The sequence below is a fragment of the Cololabis saira genome, chromosome 22 (assembly GCF_033807715.1).
Source record: "Cololabis saira isolate AMF1-May2022 chromosome 22, fColSai1.1, whole genome shotgun sequence".
Lineage (NCBI taxonomy): Eukaryota > Metazoa > Chordata > Actinopteri > Beloniformes > Belonidae > Cololabis > Cololabis saira.
Genome location: NC_084608.1, coordinates 11,305,869 through 11,326,238, shown reverse-complemented (window position 1 = coordinate 11,326,238; position 20,370 = coordinate 11,305,869). Strand labels below are relative to the sequence as shown.

The following is a 20,370-nucleotide window of genomic DNA, read 5'->3' as shown; positions in this document are numbered from 1 at the left end:
ATTTGTGCGTCGGCTAATGGGGATCCTTAATAAACACAAACATAATCTCTGTATTACCAATCAAAGCTTTTAAAACCCTGATTAAAGGAGATCAATTCCAAACCAACACTAAATGAGTTATACTCGTCCTGCTCCTGTATATGTTCAGCCTCCTGCTTGCACCCCCCCCCCACCGCTGCATATACGGGGGCTCAGCTTAGGTCTGAAGTTCCTGGAGGGACACAAGACAGCTGGGAATGACAGCCTCAGCCATGGCCTTGGTGGGCCTGGATGTGCGGAGGAGCGGCGGCCCGGGTGCAGACAGCCACCTGTCAAGACTCGCAAGGTCGCCCTGAACCCGCGAAGTGTGAAGCCGTTAATGCCAAAAAGGGGCCCCGTGTTTCTTGAGTAGGTCTTCAGGTGTCCCGGAGCGATAAACACATGATTAAGGGGTCTCTCGGCTGCTAACGTGACACTTACCAGCAGCGACCCCGCTGTCATCATCACCGTGTTCACACGGGTGGAGGTGACAAATGTTCTCCTTGAATGTATTTATTTACAGTATGGAGGCGGAGGTGTTTCAGAGCAGGCAGCTGTCACGCCACATCTTTTTATTTTAGACGGAGGAGAGTCAGCTGAGGTCCACTGGGAGGCAGAGAAGGACTTGGAGAAAGTTGATCTTTGACTTCCAGGACAATGGGTTAAATACAATAGCAGAGTCACTCACAGTTAATGTAGTAGATGGGGGGTAGAATGAGGTGTGTGTGTGTGTGTGTGTGTGTGTGTGTGTTTGGGGAGGGTATCATTTAGTTAAGAAATCAGTGTAAGAAAAGGTCTAATTTTTCAATTTTCAATTCAATTTTATTTTTAAAGCATCTATTACAACAAAAGTTGTCTCTAGGAGCATTCCAGAGACCCAGAACATGACCCCCACGCAATTATTACATAAACATAATATAAAGAGTAACACACTTTAATACAACAGGTAACATTACAACAATCAGCAACTAATTTCCTGATTAACAAACGAGACATTTTACATTTTTCTTTGTCCACAAGAAGGACACAACCAAAATAGATGCTGAAACAGGGCCAGCACCAATGGTTACATCCAGGTTATACTTGTCCACCCCTTTATTTCCAAATACAGATGTTTCCCTTTTTGATCCTTTGTGTTCTTGCTCTGTCCTTCTAGGGCGGCTACGAGGCCCGGCCCTGCCTCCCGCACGTATAAAAAGAGGAGAGGACGGAGCAGGGAGGACAGACACACAGCACCTGCAGGTAAGCATTCAGGGTTTTTATTATGACTCCGCTGTCACATCACTGTTGAAATGTAAAGTTATCTTTTTTATTTCCAGAAAACCAACACATCAAATCAGTCGAGGGGGTTGGGAAAAGGAAGCAGGTAAAGATCTTCATATTGCTTCGCCTTCAGCACAACTATCTAGTTTAAGTTTAATAAAGTTTAAGTTTAATAAATTGACCGATACAGGACATGTGTCCTTTACATCGGTATCAAGAATAACTTACAATAAATACATAGGACTAAAATTTACATTCAAAACGTTTCATAAAATCACACACAGATTAATTGATTCCATTTTGCATCACCTATCAGCTCTAAAATCGTACAAAAAGTCTTTGTTTGACCAGAACCTATCCAGTCTGTTCTTGAAAGAGTTCACAGACTGGGCCTGCACGGCTTCCTCTGGAAGTTCATTCCACTCTTTGACCGCGCGCAGTGTGAAAAAGTTCCTCCTCTTCTCTGAGTGACACTTTTGAGGGAACAACTTCAAAGAGTTTCTGTTCCAGAACTGAACAATAGGTTCGGCTGTGGCATCGTATATCTCATGTACAAGCTTGTATACTTCGATCATGTCCCCTCTGTGTCTCCTGTATACAAGGGTTGGCAGTTTCAGAGCTCTTAGTCTCTCTTCATAGGACAACCAATTCAGACCTGGGACTACTTTCGTAGCTCTTCTCTGAACACCCTCAATTTTTTCAATGTATTTAACTTTGTAAGGGCTCCAAACAGAGTTAGCATATTCTAAATGAGACCTCACCAGAGCTTTATATAATGGTAACAGCACTTCACTATTAAGATCTAAAAAAGTTCTTTTTATTATAGCCAACATGGAATTGGCCTTCTTGACCTTATCTGAGATGTGGGTTTGGAATTCTAATGTACTGTCAATCGTGACCCCCAAGTCCTTTTCCTCCTGTATTTGTTTGACCACTATGTCTCCAATTTTATAGTTTACATTATTGTTACCTTTTTTTGTAATATTTAGATGCTTACACTTGTCAGGGTTCAGTCTCAGTAACCAAGTATCACTCCAGGTACTCACCCTGTCAAGATCTGATTGGAGTTCAACTCTGTCGGAGTCATTTGTGATGATTCTGAATACTTTTGTGTCATCTGCAAAAACATATACATCTGATTTCACTGAACTGGGTAGATCGTTATATAAATGACGAAGAGCACAGGGCCCAACACGGAGCCTTGTGGAACTCCCGACGTCACTCGTGTGAGGCTGCTCCATTTACCACTACCCGCTGTCTCCTATCCCTTAAAAAGTCCCTTACCCAGTCTACGACTCTCCCATCAATACCATAAGCCTTCAGTTTTGCTATGAGTCTTCTGTGGGGAACCGTGTCGAAGGCTTTTTGGAAATCCATATATATACAGTCCACTGACTGACCTCCTTCTACAGCTGCTGACCATTTTTCGAGAACTGTAAGGAGTTGAAGTGTAGTTGATCTACCAGATATAAACCCGTACTGTTTATTGCTAAAAAGCTTATTAGATTTCATATGCTCAACTATGTTCGTCCTTATTAGTTTTTCCATCGATTTACATATTACTGACGTCAGGCTGACTGGTCTGTAATTTCCTGCTAATGCCTTACATCCTTTTTTGAAAATTGCACTAATTTCTGCCTCCTTCCACTCTGATGGCAAGCTAGATGCAGCGGATTGTGATATCTGGACTCACAATGATGCCCACTGCAAAAACTCAAAATCTTAACAAGAATATTTCTTATTTCTAGTTAAAATGTCTCATTTTTAGTCAAAAAAAATCTCATTACACTTAAAACAAGACTCATCACTGGAAAAAAAATAACAATTTTCACCTGTTTCAAGTAGATTTTCACTTAAAATAAGTAGAAAAATCAACAATATTTTTTTGCTTGTAATGAGAAGATAAATCTTGTCCCACTGGCAGATTTTTCTACTTATTTCAAGTGAAAATTGACTTGAAACAGGTGAAAATTGTCAAATAACAAGTTATTTTTCTGGTAATTAGTCTTGTTTTAAGTGTAATGAGATTTTTTGACTAAAAATGAGACATTTTAACTAGAAATAAGACAACTTTTCCTGGTAAGATTTTGAGTTTTTGCAGCCGATTTACTCTCCGATTGTTTCTGATATTCAAAAAAAACTAGCATCCATCGTGAAGATCATTAGACCTTATGGGACGTCCACTTTCCCGACTGCTTTGACACTGAGAACTTATTCCACAGCTTTCAAGATGGGTGACGCTCTCATGGCGGAGTTTGGGGGTGCAGCTACTTTCCTGAGAAAATCAGACAAGGAGCGCCTGGAGGCTCAGACCCGGGTTTTCGACATGAAGAAGGCTTGTTTTGTGCCTGACGCAGCGGTGGAGTACGTCAAAGCCATGGTTTCCAGCAGAGATGGTGACATGGTCACTGTTGAAACTGAGGAAGGAAAGGTGCGTGTGTCCCATAGCTACCTTTACTGCCGGAGGTTGACAAGAATTAAGGTTAAACAAAGATGTTAAATCTTTTCAGACGGTAACTGTAAAGGAGATAGATGTCCACCCCAGGAACCCGCCTAAGTTCGATAAAATCGAGGACATGGCGATGTTCACCTTCCTCCATGAACCCGCTGTGCTGTTTAACCTCAAAGAGCGCTATGCAGCATGGATGATCTACGTGAGTCTTCACCTCTTACCTGCAGATCCCCCCACTCTGTGACACCTTTAGTCTAGTCAAAAACACCGGTTGTCTGTATTTCTGTCCGCAGACCTACTCCGGGCTGTTCTGTGTGACTGTCAACCCCTACAAGTGGCTGCCAGTGTACGATAAGCAGGTGGTGGCTGCCTACAGGGGGAAGAAGAGGACTGAAGCTCCTCCTCACATCTACTCCATCTCTGACAACGCCTACCAGTACATGCTGTCTGGTATGTTTGATTCTCACACGGCAGTTTCTCATGCCAACGTTCAATGAAAACAGTCCTGACACTGAGCCTTGTCTTCCACCCTGTAGACAGAGAAAACCAGTCCATCCTTATCACGTAAGCCGTCTTTGTGTATCTTATGTGCTTCCACTAGGGCTGTTCGATTAATCGATTTTAAATCGTAATCGCGATTATGTAATTAGAACGATGGTAAAACGTGAAAATCGTAAAATCGATTTTTCACTTTTTTTTTTTTTTTTTTACCTTGTCTGCACACATATTAATGATTGATACCATATTAATGATTGATGGAAATACCTCTCAATACCTGCAACAAGTGCCCCATGGGAGAGGCTCTTTAGTGTAGGAGGGGGCGTTGTAACATGCCACCGGGCATCCCTCAAGCCAGATGCGGTAGACCGGATCGTGTTCCTTGCAAAAAACTTGCAAATGTGAATAGCAAATGTAATGACTGACATTACACACCTCTACCTCCTTCATGGGTAGCATTATTATTTAGCATTAGAAACCCAGTTTAGTTTAATTAGAAAATGTCTTGTTTTATTTAATTGGAAATATAACTTACTGTATGTTTGCAAGTGCTGATTTGCTGATTTTGTTTTTCAGAGATAAAACTTTATATTTTATTATATTTTTTAAAACTTTTTTTCAACTTATTTTACAGAGTTTTGCACTTTATTCATTCATTTTTGGTTTAATAAGAGCAAAGTTTGCACTTAAAGCCCAATGGGGCAAATGTTCAATAAAAAAACAGCATATTTGAAATCATTTCTTTGCCTTTTGTCAATTCACAAAATAATCGTAATCGAAAATCGGATTTTGAGAGAAAAAAAATCGAGATTTTATTTTTGGGCCAAATCGAACAGCCCTAGCTTCCACTATAAGAAGGGTTCAGTTCATATACGTACGACTGTGTTGCCCCCTCAGCGGAGAATCTGGTGCAGGAAAGACCGTGAACACCAAGAGAGTCATCCAGTACTTTGCCAGCATTGCAGCTGCAACTGGCAAGAAGGATCCGAGTCAGGAGAAAAAGGTTGGTGGGAATCTGGCTGACGTTTCAGCATGACGAAGACAGTTTCAGTGCTTTCGTTTGAACAACTTTTCTGGACCCGCAGGGGACTCTGGAGGATCAAATCATCCAGGCCAATCCTGCTCTGGAGGCTTTTGGAAATGCCAAGACCATTAGAAATGACAACTCCTCCAGATTTGTGAGTGTCTGTGTTGCACTGATCAACAGAGCCCAGAGGTTGGGGTTCAGGGAAGACCAGGGAAGATGGGAACTTTAACTTTACTTGCTTTACTTTTAATCCCCTTTAACAGGGTAAATTCATTCGGATCCATTTTGGAGTCAGTGGAAAGTTGTCCTCGGCCGACATTGAGACGTGTGAGTAAGCTGCGAATGAAAACCAACAGCTACCTGTGCACCTCATGTTGTATTTGAATATCTACCTGATAAAATTCAGAATATATTCTACATTTGAAAGCACATCATTGTGGTCTCTCATTTGATTTCATCTCTTGGTGATGTCACTGATATTTTATGTCTTCAGATCTGCTGGAGAAATCTCGTGTGACCTATCAGCTCAAGGCTGAGAGAGATTACCACATTTTCTACCAAATTCTGTCCCAGCAGAAACCAGAACTGCTGGGTGAGAGCTGAATTCACAAATACGTGTTGTGGAACACTAAATAAACACCACAAACCCCAAAAACTGACTCTTGTTTCTCCTTCGACAGATATGCTCCTGATCACCAACAACCCCTATGACTACCAATATATCTCCCAAGGAGAGACGACTGTGAAATCCATTAATGACTCAGAGGAGCTGATGCTTACTGATGTGAGAGGAAAGGCGTGAAAGAATGCTTGCGTGGACACGCCACACATAGTTTCACAACTAACTCAAATTCAATTTTTGCCATTTTAGTCAGCTTTTGATGTGCTGGGCTTCACCCAAGAGGAAAAGAATGGCATTTACAAGCTGACCGGTGCCATCATGCATTATGGAAACATGAAATTCAAACAGAAGCAGAGGGAGGAACAAGGAGAGCCCGACGGCACAGAGGGTAACAGCTCATCAGAGCATAAAACAAAATGCTTATCGGTCCACTTTTACACAAAATAAGTGTCTATGACACAGAAAGAATGATGTAGTAATGGTTCTGCGTCATTAAATCCATTTACAGATGTTGACAAAGTAGCGTATCTCATGGGCCTAAACTCTGCTGACCTCATCAAGGGACTGTGCCACCCGAGGGTGAAAGTAGGCAACGAGTGGGTCACCAAAGGCCAAAGCGTGCAGCAGGTCAGTTGAAGTAAAAACACACTGCATGTTGGGGAGGCATAACAAAACCACGTCAAGCTAAATTAGCCGATTCCATGTTGTTTCAGATCAACTACTCCATTGGTGCTCTGGCCAAGTCAGTGTACGAGAAGATGTTCTTGTGGATGGTGATAAGAATCAACCAGTCACTGGACACCAAACAGCCTCGCCAGTACTTCATTGGTGTGTTGGACATCGCTGGATTTGAGATCTTTGACGTAAGTGTTGAGAGTTTGATGGGCTTTGGACTCTTGAGGACCACATAGTCACACTCTGTCTTTGCTAATGGTTTCCAGTTCAACACCTTTGAGCAACTGTGCATCAACTACACTAATGAGAAGCTGCAGCAGTTCTTCAACCACCACATGTTTGTGTTGGAGCAAGAGGAGTACAAGAAAGAGGGCATCGTGTGGGAGTTCATTGACTTTGGCATGGACTTGGCAGCCTGCATTGAGCTCATTGAGAAGGTTGGTATTTTTCAGACTGAGAACTCAGTGCCCATCATTTGAAGGCTTAAATTAGTGACTAATGGTTTCAAATGTATGCAGATGACGTATATCTCAGCAAAGACTAGTTATAACAACACTAGTGATAGGCTGGCAGTAGTCAGACGGCCGTCTGTGGTTTCAAGATCGTATTTTAGTAAATTACATCTCCCTGCTCTCTATATAAACAAGTTTCCTGCCTGCATGCTTTCAAACGGGTTCATTGTGTTGGCGTTGGCGTGTGAGAGTCTGCCTTGTCATTCATCTGTCTCTGTAGCCCATGGGCATCATGTCCATCCTTGAAGAGGAGTGCATGTTCCCCAAAGCCAGCGATTCAACATTCAAAGCCAAACTGTACGACAACCACCTGGGTAAAAGTCCTAACTTCCAGAAGCCCAGGATTGTTAAAGGGAGACCAGAGGCTCATTTCTCCCTGGTTCACTATGCTGGTACCGTTGATTACAACATCGGTAACTGGCTGGTGAAGAACAAGGACCCACTGAATGAGACTGTAGTTGGGCTCTATCAGAAGTCCACGCTGAAGCTACTGGGTGTGCTGTTTGCTGGGTATGCCGGCGCAGACTCAGGTGAGGCCTCTTTAGCCAAGCTGATCAACATTGTTGTCCTTCAACTGTTTAACAGTAATTAAACTGTGCCAATTGCTATACAGCTGCGGACGCAAAAGGAAAAGGAGCAAAGAAGAAAGGTTCTTCCTTCCAGACTGTGTCTGCGCTGCACAGGGTAAAACACTTTCAAGATCTGGGAGATATTGTAGATTGATTACATAACGAAACTTGTTTACGTATTTGTATTGTGTTGATCCACAGGAAAATCTGAATAAGCTGATGACCAACCTCAGGTCAACTCACCCTCATTTTGTGCGGTGCATCATTCCCAATGAGTCCAAGACTCCCGGGGCGATGGAGAATCCTCTGGTCATGCACCAGTTGCGCTGTAATGGCGTGCTGGAGGGCATCAGGATCTGCAGGAAGGGATTCCCCAACAGGATCCAGTATGGAGACTTCAAGCAAAGGCAAGATAACTCATTTACCACATCAATTAACATTCATTTTCATTTCATTCCATTCATTCATTTTATTCTTTATTTCATTCAAAAAATAAAACAAACAATTCAATACAAATACAAATGTTCATAAATTGTGAATGAAAAGGGAGCAGAAAGAAAAAGAATCTTATCTAATCTGCCCCTTTTTTCAAGAAATAAATTCACAAATAACATAAATTAATAAAAGAAAAACAAAAAAAAGAACAACTAAGTAAATAACAAACTAAAATAAAATAAAATTACCGCCGTCTATGGGTATGTCAATCAAACTTAACTAACATATTTAATTATAGGCTTTAATTGTTCTTTTGAATGTAATGTTTGATTTGGATTCTTTGTTTTCTTTATTCAGATTGTTCCATAAACTGATTCCTTTCACAGAAACACAACGTTCCATCAATTTAGTCCTGAATCTTGTTTTTTTTTTTAAAATCTCTGTTCCTTTTAAGTTATACTTGCTTTCTCTTTTTTCAAATCTTTTCTGAATGTTGATTGGTAAAGGTTTTTTATGAGCTTTAAACATAATTTGCAGAATACTATAGTTTACTAATTCATGAAATTTCAACAATTTTAACTGAAGGAATAATAATAACATTAATCGAGTCTTAAGGAACAACGTTGGGGAGGTATTGTGATGTGCGATCTGGATCAGGGTAGGTTGTGCCATGTAGAAAAGCCGAGCCAATCCACCTCCGAGCCGGATAACCAAAGCCACTGCAACCAAATGTTACCAACACACATTTCATAAGACAGATGAGGGTCTGAGTTTTTACGCTTTCCAATGTGTGCTAACGACTCATCTCAAGGTCTGTTCAGGGATTGAAGATGTTTACCTGCTTTCATTTCAGATATCGCATCTTGAACCCTAACGCTATCCCTGAAGGGCAGTTCATTGACAACAAGAAAGCAGCAGAAAAGCTTTTGGGCTCTTTGGACATCGATCATGAGCAGTACAGACTGGGACACACAAAGGTGGGTTCTGGTCAGAGCCGGATTAACGCAAAGGCAAACTAGGCATGTGCCTAGGGCCCGATTGACAGGGGAGGGGCCCAGACAGAGGGACAAAAAAACCAACAGCTACCTGCACACATATTAATGGTTGATACCATGCCGGTAAAAAACCTAAGGCATATATATATGTGCATTATTACTATATTTAGTATGTATACATATATATACGCATTCATACACACAGGGCCGCCGCAAGGGGTGTGCGAACCGTGCGACCGCATGGGGCCTCGCGCTATGGGTCGTTTTTTTTTGTTTTTTTTTCCAAATTTTTTTTTCTCGTTTTTTCCCTTATAAATATCAACAGTCACGTTCCATTACAGACCTAAATGTGTATTAGTCTGTGCATATCAATATGTGCAATGATGCGCGTGTCTGTTGTTCAATACAACTGCGTCAGACCAAGCGCAGACACAAGGTGCTCTGATCCAGACGGGTGGAGTTGGAACAAACTGTCACACAATGTCGAGAGAACGAGACAAATTCAGGAAATTTCCATCAGGGGATGAAAAAGGAAAAAAATAAAGAAAATGGAAGAGTTTAGTGCCTCTCTGAAAGGCTCGTTTGATCAATTTGTTAGAAAAATCACCGACCCGACCGGGTCTCAAGCAGTCGTGGGGCCCCGCATCGAGGCAAGCCAAATGATGATGAGGCAGGGGAAGGTATCCAGTATTTTGCTAATTGGAGAGTTAAAATTGCGCATATAGACACCCGATCCGACCCGAAAAACCCAAAAATTTCGCGAAAAGAATCAAGAGCTAGTCTGATAGACTGTTTAATATACAACACATGACTTATTTTGGAATACAAAGAACCAACTTGACTATGACTATGCTATGTAAATGTGAATTAACTTTTAAAATTAACTTTGGTAAGTTTAAGATTTCAATTCATAAATAACATCGATGGAGGGGGGCCCAAAAATCACAGTCTGCCTAGTGTAGTCCATTTATTTAATCCGGCTCTGGTTCTGGTGTCGTGTTAACACCAGTGTTGAATGTCAAAATACAGCTTTTTGTGTGTGTTTAAAGAAAACAACTGAAACATTTCTCATGCTATCAGGTGTTCTTCAAAGCTGGTCTGCTGGGTGTTCTTGAGGAGATGAGAGATGATCGTCTTGCTCTCATCATCACTGGAATTCAAGCACGAGCCAGAGGACATCTTGCCAGGGTTGAATTCCAGAAAATAGTTGAGCGCAGGTAGGTGCTAACACCTCATAACCACCGTCAAGGATTATGCTGACAAACAAACTCAGCGCTCTGATGCCACCCGCAGGGATTCCCTACTGGTAATCCAGTGGAACATCCGTGCCTTCATGGGGGTCAAGAACTGGCCCTGGATGAAGATGTTCTTCAAGATCAAACCCCTGCTGAAATCAGCAGAGACCGAGAAAGAGATGGCAAACATGAAAGAGGAATTCACAAAGCTCAAAGAGCTTTACGCCAAAAGCGAAGCCCGCAAGAAAGAGCTGGAGGAAAAAATGGTGACCCTTCTCCAGGAGAAGAATGACCTACAGCTCCAGATGCAATCAGTAAGAGGGTCCACTCAGCTCACTCACAACATATACACACAAGTATTAACATTCATTACTCAGGTAGAAGTATAGATACTAGAGTTTAAAAATACTCCTGTAGAAGTTGAAGTATCAACTCAAGTTTTTAATCAAGTAAAAGTATAAAAGTGGTTTCAAAACTACTTAAAGTATAAAAGTAAAAGTAATGTAAGGGAGAAAAAAGCCATTAAGGAAAAAAGCCATTGAAAATGAATGCATCTTAGTATAATGCAAATATATTAAAGAACCATATATGTGTACTATTGAGCATTAACATGTGTTTCAGAGAGCAGGAGATATGATGACTAGTGTCCTATAAGTATTGTAATGGTGCAAAAAGTCAAACTTCAGAGGCATATTATCATTTATCCTAACCTTTATTGGAATGTACATCCAAGTTTAGTTGCAGGAATCTGAGGGAACGGATGTAAGAACAAAACTGGACAAGAACTGAAACAACCACAACCAAATTCACTCTATCCGGATGGAGCAATTTAACTGGATAGTTTTTTTTAAAGGCCGAAATGAAATAGAGTAACGAGGCTGTTTTTAAAATGTAAGGAGTAAAATGTACAGATAATTGCATGAAAATGTAAGGAGTAAAAGTAAAAAGTCGTCTGAAAAATAATTACTCCAGTGAAGTATAGATAACCAAAATTTCTACTTAAGTAAGGTAACGAAGTATTTGTACTTCGTTACTTGACACCTGTGCACACAGCTGTCAGGAATGACAATGCCGGTCTAATGTCCCGTCTGTAGGAGCAAGACAATCTCACAGATGCGGAGGAGCGCTGCGAAGGCCTGATCAAGAGCAAGATCCAGCTGGAGGCCAAATCCAAAGAGTTGACAGAGCGACTGGAAGATGAAGAAGAGATGAATGCAGAGCTGACTGCCAAGAAGCGGAAGCTGGAGGATGAGTGTTCAGAGCTCAAGAAGGACATCGATGATCTGGAGCTGACTCTGGCTAAAGTGGAAAAGGAAAAACACGCCACTGAGAACAAGGTATAAAAACTCATAGCCTGAGACCAATATGAGCGTAGTTTGCTGTAGTTTGGGGTCTGACGTGTAGGTCAAACTGGCCTTGCTTTTGTGACGTGTTTAGGTTAAAAACCTGACGGAAGAGATGGCAGCTTTGGATGAAATCATCGCGAAGCTGACCAAAGAGAAGAAAGCGCTTCAGGAGGCTCATCAGCAAACGCTGGATGACCTTCAGAGCGAGGAGGACAAAGTCAACAGTCTCACTAAGGCCAAAGTCAAGCTGGAGCAGCAAGTCGATGATGTGTGTACATTCAAGTTTATATCCATTAGAGAGAAGATGTAGACAAAAAAAAAAGCTGATGAAGTAAATGTTTGGCCTGGTTTTTTTTTTATGTTTAGCTTGAAGGATCTCTGGAGCAGGAGAAAAAAGTGAGAATGGACCTGGAACGGGCCAAAAGAAAGCTGGAGGGAGACTTAAAGTTGACCCAGGAAAATGTGATGGATCTGGAGAATGACAGGCAGCAGCTGGAGGAAAAACTCAAAAAGTAAAACTATAACATAAAAAAAAAAAAATCAAGCTTGCTTAAAATAACTTGTTACTGAAGCAAAATGTCATGTCACTGAATGTAGGAAAGACTTTGAAATCAGCCAGCAGCTCAGTAAAATTGAGGATGAGCAAGCCATGGGGTCTCAGCTTCAGAAAAAACTGAAGGAGTTACAGGTAAATGCATCGTTAACTTTTCATGTTACGCTTTTGCTTTCCGTTTTATTATCCCAATTCTTACTCATAAAATGTAACTCATTTACCGAATTCCACCAAAGGCTCGGATTGAGGAGCTGGAAGAAGAACTGGAGGCCGAGCGAGCTGCCCGAGCCAAAGTGGAGAAGCAAAGGGCTGACCTGGCCAGGGAGCTGGAGGAGATCAGCGAGAGGCTGGAGGAGGCCGGAGGAGCCACTGCGGCCCAGATCGAGATGAACAAGAAGAGGGAGGCCGAGTTCCAGAAGATGCGGCGAGACCTGGAAGAGGCCACTCTGCAGCACGAGGCCACCGCCGGTGCGCTGCGTAAGAAGAACGCAGACAGCGTGGCTGACCTCGGGGAGCAGATCGACAACCTGCAGAGAGTCAAACAGAAGCTGGAGAAAGAGAAGAGCGAGCTCAGGCTGGAGCTGGACGATGTGGTCTCCAACATGGAGCAGATCGTCAAAGTCAAAGTAAGAATGACAAACCAAAAGTTCGCCAGAAAGTTCCGTTTTTGGTCTCATCTTTTAAATTACGGATTGTATTCCAACAATAAGAAAAAACACACCAAAGGGGAGAAAAAAACTCACAGGGCATTACATGAATTTATTATCTTTAAATAATAATAAATAATAATCCAATTCAATCCCTTTGTTTAGTCCAACTTGGAGAAACTGTGCCGCACTCTGGAGGACCAAGTGTCTGAATACAAGACGAAATCCGATGAGTCCCAGCGAAGCATCAATGACTTCACAATGCACAAGGCAAAGCTTCAAACTGAAAATGGTAACGCACATGCTGTTGTAACATCTTTAATGCTACTTCTGAGTTAGCACCCCAGAGATTAGTCCGTGCAGTAAACCAAACCCTCGTCTCACAGGTGAGATCCTGAGGCAGCTGGAGGAGAAGGACTCCCTGGTCTCCCAGCTGACCCGAGGGAAGCTGTCCTACACTCAGCAGATTGAAGACCTCAAGAGACAGCTGGAGGAGGAAGTAAAGGTGAGTTTGACTTTAATCCGATGCTTTAAAGATACACACACCAGCAGGCCAGCTGACAGTCCTGCCGGGGCCCGGGGCAAAATAATCTAAGATGGGCCCCCCTGCGCCTCTCCTTCTCCTCTTCCTCTCCTCTCCCTCTGCTCTTCAGGTTTTTATTCAAGCTAATGGACGTTAACATTAGAGCTAGCCAGTTAGGTTAAGTTACAAGGTTGGTAAACGTTGGCTGCTGTTTCTTACCTTGCTCTACGCTGACTTTATTAATTCCAGCTTCACCGTCACCACCTTTTTAAAATATTTGTGTAGGGAATCTCTGAGGCCTCTATTTTCTTCTTCTCTTTTCTCTTTTCTCTTCTTTTCTGAGGACCGGACTTGTGCTGACCGGACATTTTGACCATTCTAATGGTTGAATTAAAGGATAACATCAAATTTTGTTTGCATTTTTTTTTTTTTATTTTGCATCAAATCAGCGGCCAAACCATTTTTGTGTTGGGGGTTCTTGACCACAAGGACAATTAGGAAGAAAACAAATAACAAGCTTTTATGTAACTCAAAAACTACATATTTTTTCCACAAAAGGCATATTTTGAAACATTTTGAAAAATGATTCCATAATTTAAAGGAGCTTGAGGCCGGATTGAGGCAGAATTTATGAAAAAAATTCGTATACATTTTAAGTTTTCTAGTAATAATGTCAGATGAAGCGTTCCAAACCCAAAAGAATGAGCCCTCTAGTGTATCTTTCCGTTGCCTTGAACAGGCTGTGTGCTGCAAAATGTGCTGCAATTCTGGGCCCGAATTTCCCGCGCTGGGCTGCGGATGTGACGTCACATGACGCTGCATGCACGTTCTCCCCGTTCTCCAGTGCCGGCTTCACTGTTGGCTGCAGTACCCCTGACGGCCGTCGCGGTGAAGGGTGGCGCTAGAGAGTCTCATTTCTTAAAAGGAGCCTCATGCTCCTTTAATGAGAAAAAAATTTAAAAAATTTAATTTTTTTTTTTTTTTTCAGTTCTTTTTTCAGACCCGTTTGTCCCCCCCCTATCGGCGGGCGTGCACACCAGTATCTTCAAGCCAAACACCCTAACTTATAATGTTCCTTTTCAAAGGCCAAGAATGCGCTCGCCCATTCCGTGCAGTCTGCCCGCCACGACTGTGACCTGCTGAGGGAGCAGTTTGAGGAGGAGCAGGAGGCTAAAGCCGAACTCCAGCGCGGCATGTCCAAGGCCAACTCCGAGGTGGCTCAGTGGAGAACCAAGTATGAAACTGATGCCATCCAAAGGACCGAGGAGCTGGAAGAAGCCAAGTAAGGACTCACACTTCACATATTTACTGAAGTAAATGAAGATGATTCCTCTCATTTCCAGCTGTATGATCGAGGCAATGATCTGATGCATCTGTTGTGCTTTTGCTATTAGGAAGAAACTAGCTCAACGCTTGCAGGACGCTGAAGAAGCCGTTGAAGCTGCCAATGCCAAAGGCTCGTCCCTGGAGAAAACCAAGCACAGGCTGCAGGGTGAGATTGAGGATCTCATGGTGGATGTGGAGAGATCTAATGCCGCTGCTGCAGCCCTGGACAAGAAGCAGAGAAACTTTGACAAGGTGACAGCACACGAGAGAGAGAGAGAGAGAAAAAAACTGCCCCACTTGGTATCAATTTTAACGACTGGATGAAATAACTCTGGTGGTTTTTATCTGACACTTGACCAGGTCCTTGCTGAGTGGAAGCAGAAGTATGAGGAGTCCCAGACGGAGCTAGAAAGTGCCCAGAAAGAGGCTCGCTCACTCAGCACTGAACTTTTCAAACTGAAGAACTCCTACGAGGAATCTCTGGATCACCTGGAAACCATGAAACGAGAAAACAAGAACCTTCAAGGTACGAAGATAACATTTAAAGACGAGTTGTCCTTTAAGACACACTTCATACTGCATGGAGGTTGGTAAATACTAAAATAAGTGAGTATTCCTTAAAACAGAGGAGATTTCTGACCTGACTGAGCAACTTGGTGAGGGAGGAAAGAGCATCCACGAGCTGGAAAAAGTCCGTAAACAGCTGGAGCAGGAAAAGTCTGAGATACAAACTGCTCTGGAGGAAGCCGAGGTAAAATAAACCGTTTCGTGTTGTGCCCATCATTACTTTGGTGTTTTATCTAAATCGCTATGGAAGACAGCTAGTTATCTGCCGTTTTTTTTTTGTAGGGTTCCCTCGAGCACGAGGAGAGTAAGATCCTCCGGGCTCAGCTGGAGTTCAACCAGGTGAAGGCGGACATTGAGCGCAAGCTGGCCGAGAAGGACGAGGAGATGGAGCAGAGCAAGCGTAACCACCAGAGAGTGGCGGACACTCTGCAGAGCTCCCTGGAGGCGGAGACTCGCAGCAGGAACGAGGCTCTGAGACTGAAGAAGAAGATGGAGGGAGATCTCAATGAAATGGAGATCCAGCTGAGCCAGGCCAACAGGCAGGCGGCCGAGGCTCAGAAGCAGCTCAAGGGAGTCCATGCGCACCTGAAGGTGAAAGAAAATATTCAAAGATGAATTCAAGTCTTCCCTTTCTTTTATGAACTCATCAGCTTTTCATACATTTAGCTTCAAACATGCCTTTTAAATTCTGCGTTGACAGGACTCCCAGCTCCAGCTGGACGATGCTCTCCGTGGCAATGACGATATGAAGGAGAACATTGCTATCGTGGAGAGGCGCAACAACCTCCTGCAGTCTGAGCTGGATGAGCTGAGGGCTCTGGTGGAGCAGACTGAGAGGGGTCGTAAGCTGGCTGAGCAGGAACTGCTGGATGTCAGTGAACGAGTCCAGCTGCTGCACTCACAGGTAAACAGCTGCATCATAGGCAGTACTGGAGTTGAGGGGGATGAGGGGGGGTGGCATCCCCCCTGAAAAAAAAACGGTCCAAATCATCCCCCCTGAAATAAAAACGGTCAAAATCATCCCCCCTGTAAAACTGCCATCCCCCCTTTCCATCCCTTATGTCATTTCATCAATGAATGTGGTTTTACTGCTATTTCAACATTTAGAGTCATCACCAGAAAATTAACTTATTTGACCATTTTCACCTGTTTCAAGTAAATTTTCACTTGAAATAAGTAGAAAAATCTGCCAGTGGGACAAGATTTATCTTCTCATTACAAGCAAAAAAATCTTGTTCCACTGGCAGATTTTCTACTTATTTTAAGTGAAAATCTACTTGAAACAGGTGAAAATTGTTGTTTTTTCCAGTGATGAGTCTTGTTTTAAGTGAAATTTGATTTTTTTTTACTAAAATGAGACATTTTAACTAGAAATAGGACAAATATTCTTATTTTGAGTTTTTGCAGTGATCCATGTTACTTATCCTGTGAAGGACAGAGTCATATTGATAAGTTCAGAAAACTGTTTTTTATTGTTGTGTTTTGATGTATTTGATGTAAGCCCAGTGGATATTTAAAGCTTACAGAAGGCTGCATTTAACTGCTGCTATGTCATTCCTGCAGTATTTCTGCAGGTGTTTTGGTCAGTGCTATTATTTGTAATATATTATATTATTTGTAATCAGCACAAATTATCTGTCCCCATATGATAAAATCCACCATCCCCCCTGATTTTATTTTACAACTCGAGTACTGATCATAGGTGTGCCTACTACTGTACATCACAGCATCTTACTTTGGGAATTGCTACAGAAGGGCGTTTGTATAAATAATTTTACGTCACAGACCATGATCTGTTGTGTGGGGTCCCTCAGAGTTCTGTTTTAGGCCTTCTTCTGTTTTCACTTTATATTCTCCTTCTAGGATCTAGTATTTGCCATTTCTGCTTTGTCTTATATCCATTTTTACTCTGATGATATTCACTTATATTCTCAGTAGGTTTCAGACCTACAGGACTGTCTCAGAAAATTAGAATATTGTGATAAAGTCCTTTATTTTGTGAAATTCAAAAATGTCATACATTCTGGATACATTACAAATCAACTGAAATATTGCAAGCCTTTTATTATTTTAATATTGCTGATCATGGCTTACAGCTTAAGAAAACTCAAATATCCTATCTAAAAAAAATAGAATATTCTGGGAATTTTAATCTTAAACTGTAAGCAATAATCAGCAATATTAAAATAATAAAAGGCTTGCAATATTTCAGTTGATTTGTAATGAATCCAGAATGTATGACATTTTTGTTTTTTTAATTGCATTACAGAAAATAAAGAACTTTATCACAATATTCTAATTTTCTGAGACAGTCCTGTATTAGAGCCATACCCATCTTGTTGAACCCTCGGGTCATCTGGCCAGAGGTTGTTAGAGATCTCCCAAACCCAATTTTAAACTCAAGGGTCTCAAGTAATTGGACCTTACTTAGAATGTACTTCCAGAGTTGTTGCACTGCATTGAAAATAGTTTATTTCTTTTTAAAAAGCACCTGTAGACTTTCTTATCCATACAAACCTTTAGTTATTGAGGGCATTTATATGTTTCTATTTGTACTTTTATTGTATTTTATCATGAAGTGCTGTGATATCTATCTGTAAAATGTGCTCTCTAAATAAAACTCGCTGGCTTCCACAGAACACTAGCCTGCTGAACCAGAAGAAAAAGCTGGAGAGCGACACCACTCAGCTTCAGGGTGAGGTGGAGGAGGCGGTGCAGGAGTGCAGAAATGCCGAGGAGAAGGCAAAGAAGGCCATCACTGACGCAGCCATGATGGCAGAGGAGCTGAAGAAGGAGCAGGACACCAGCAGCCACCTGGAGCGCATGAAGAAAAACATGGAGCAAACCATCAAAGACCTGCAGCACCGTCTGGATGAAGCTGAACAAATAGCCATGAAAGGTGGCAAGAAGCAGATCCAGAAGCTGGAGAGCAGGGTAAAGGCTTTTAACCTCCCCAGGGAAGGTGTGCAATACAGGAGTCTGAGCCTTCTACGCTCTGACAAAATTTGTTTTCTTCCTTTTATTTCAAGGTGAGAGAGCTGGAAAACGAGGTGGATATGGAGCAAAAGAAAAGTAGTGACTCTGTGAAAGGGATTCGCAAGTATGAGAGACGAATCAAAGAGCTAACCTACCAGGTACACTCTACACACACGCAGATCCTGTGTGATACACAAAACTGCACAAAGTTATGTCTTAATGAACTATGATTTGTAAACCAACAGACGGAGGAGGACAGAAAGAACCTGAGCCGTCTGCAGGACCTGGTTGATAAACTGCAGATGAAAGTGAAATCCTACAAGAGATCTGCAGAGGAGGCTGTAAGCTAAGACACAGCCGTTTAAATGGTTTTTGTTTCCTATGAAAGTGGAATCTGTGTTAAAGCCAGTGATCTTAATCTTTTAGGAGGAACAAGCCAACGGAAATCTTGGCAAGCTGCGCAAGTTACAGCATGAGCTGGAGGAGGCGGAGGAAAGGGCTGACATCGCGGAGTCCCAGGTCAACAAGCTCAGAGCAAAGGGTCGAGATGTTGGATCTAAGGTGTGCCGTCGTTAAAAGCATGCGTCGCCTCCTTTGTTGCTCTAAATCATTCTGCACACTTCAAACATTGATGAAAATCAAACATCTTCTCTCTTTAAACAGAAATCCCACGAAGAAGAGTGAAGCTGCTCACTAGGCCTTTGTGGATAGATCATCTCAGCATCGTAGTTGTTCTTCATCCTTCATGCAACATGAGTGGACTAAAGAATAAATGAGTTGTGAATGCACCATTGGTCTCTGGTGTGTAATTTGATTTAAAGTCATACATTATGTCTATGTTGTGTCACATAATCGTGATGATGAGGTTACCTTCAGCAGTCCTCATCCACGAGGTGATATCTAGATGGTATGAAAACACCAACAGGCCGTTGCACATGACTAAACATGTAGAGCACGCCACGCTTCCAACGCTGGCCTTTCATCAGCGCTTCTTCTCTCCGACTGTGACGAGCTTTTCCATTAGAGGGCAGTGCAGTTCAACATGTAGTGAAGCAGATTATAACATCAATATCAAACAGTTGCTCCCATGAAGGTTATTATCTCTATGAGTGGTAACAACCCCCAAAAAGTAGGAAATTTAAATCTTATTTAATTTATTTAGAAATATTTAATTCCGATATAGTCGAGAAAAACAGGCTAACGTGCTTTAGAAATATTAAAATTTGAATTCAAACTTGTCAATTTAATCTTTCAACAATCTCTGAACAGACTTCTTTCTGTGAAATAAACTACTGATATAAGATAATTATTCCAAGGAACCCTACTTATATCATCTTACCCAACATAAGGCTCACTTACCCACAATATAATATCCTGATATTATCAGATAATCCTATTATGATTAATTTCATTTTCAAAGCAGCTTTTCTTGTTTGGTTACCTCACACTTCAATTTGAACGCATGTGTTACTTGAAGAAAACAAACCAAAACACTCCCTCTGCTGTTTGATGCCACTGTAAGTTTTGTTTGCAACAAACTGAGTCAGCAACTTATTGCAATTAGATGAGGGGTTTTTCTGGGTAAAATGCAAAGTCTGGCATTCCTACACCACTGTTTTCATGTTTGGGGATGAAGATTTATTTATGAAGCATAAGTTACCGTCACATCGCACCGTTTCAAAGTACGAGCACTAACCAGAACACACCCAACACAGCAAATAGCTCATCACATTTTTGATCTTTATCATGTTACATAACAAAAGTTCCACATAAGCTTCCGGTCTGCATTTTTATCAGCCATATCCCGGTCATGCCTCTCACCCATTAACAACTCTACTGTGTGGACAGAGGGCTGTGCACGACGCTAATGGCTGGAACAAGTGTTTCACCACAGCTGTGTGTGTGTGAGACCAGTGAAGCACTTTCCTTTTTTTTAAACGACTCAGGATGAAAAGGCCGATTCAACGTCAGTGAACTGAGTATAAGGACACACGATGCGACACAGTGGTGCCCTTCCCAGATGAAGTCATTGTTAATAATATAAAACAGAATGTCCCGCTTCAGTGTGACCGCCTCTCGGTAAGTCAAGACACAACGTACGCTGCAAGTGAACACGTGAAGCATCGAATAT

General features: G+C 42.0%; 1 protein-coding gene across 1 annotated transcript; it reads left to right on the top strand.

Moving 5' to 3' along the window:
- Positions 1-1,289: 1,289 nt before the first annotated feature.
- On the top strand, positions 1,290-19,030 carry LOC133423705 (myosin-6-like). The gene is made up of 38 exons (XM_061714006.1): positions 1,290-1,384; positions 3,504-3,712; positions 3,792-3,935; positions 4,027-4,183; positions 4,270-4,297; positions 5,129-5,234; positions 5,317-5,409; positions 5,522-5,585; positions 5,752-5,850; positions 5,939-6,042; positions 6,130-6,268; positions 6,389-6,507; positions 6,594-6,743; positions 6,822-6,992; positions 7,288-7,597; positions 7,681-7,751; positions 7,838-8,043; positions 8,925-9,048; positions 10,147-10,283; positions 10,360-10,615; positions 11,396-11,638; positions 11,739-11,915; positions 12,014-12,159; positions 12,245-12,335; positions 12,437-12,826; positions 13,013-13,139; positions 13,234-13,352; positions 14,456-14,652; positions 14,765-14,948; positions 15,057-15,222; positions 15,323-15,447; positions 15,546-15,854; positions 15,964-16,167; positions 17,901-18,197; positions 18,293-18,397; positions 18,485-18,580; positions 18,666-18,800; positions 18,903-19,030. The coding sequence occupies exons 2-38, from the start codon at positions 3,512-3,514 to the stop codon at positions 18,921-18,923; spliced, it is 5,811 nt and encodes a 1,936-aa protein (XP_061569990.1). The 5' UTR covers positions 1,290-1,384; positions 3,504-3,511; the 3' UTR covers positions 18,924-19,030.
- Positions 19,031-20,370: the final 1,340 nt, after the last annotated feature.

Bases quoted from the DNA above. Each gene is read 5' to 3' on its own strand.
- LOC133423705 (XM_061714006.1), top strand. From the start codon at position 3,512: ATGGGTGACGCTCTCATGGCGGAGTTTGGGGGTGCAGCTACTTTCCTG. The intron at 6,043-6,129 runs GTGAGAGGAAAG...TTGCCATTTTAG, and splicing joins AGGAGCTGATGCTTACTGAT to TCAGCTTTTGATGTGCTGGG. The intron at 12,827-13,012 runs GTAAGAATGACA...CCCTTTGTTTAG, and splicing joins AGCAGATCGTCAAAGTCAAA to TCCAACTTGGAGAAACTGTG.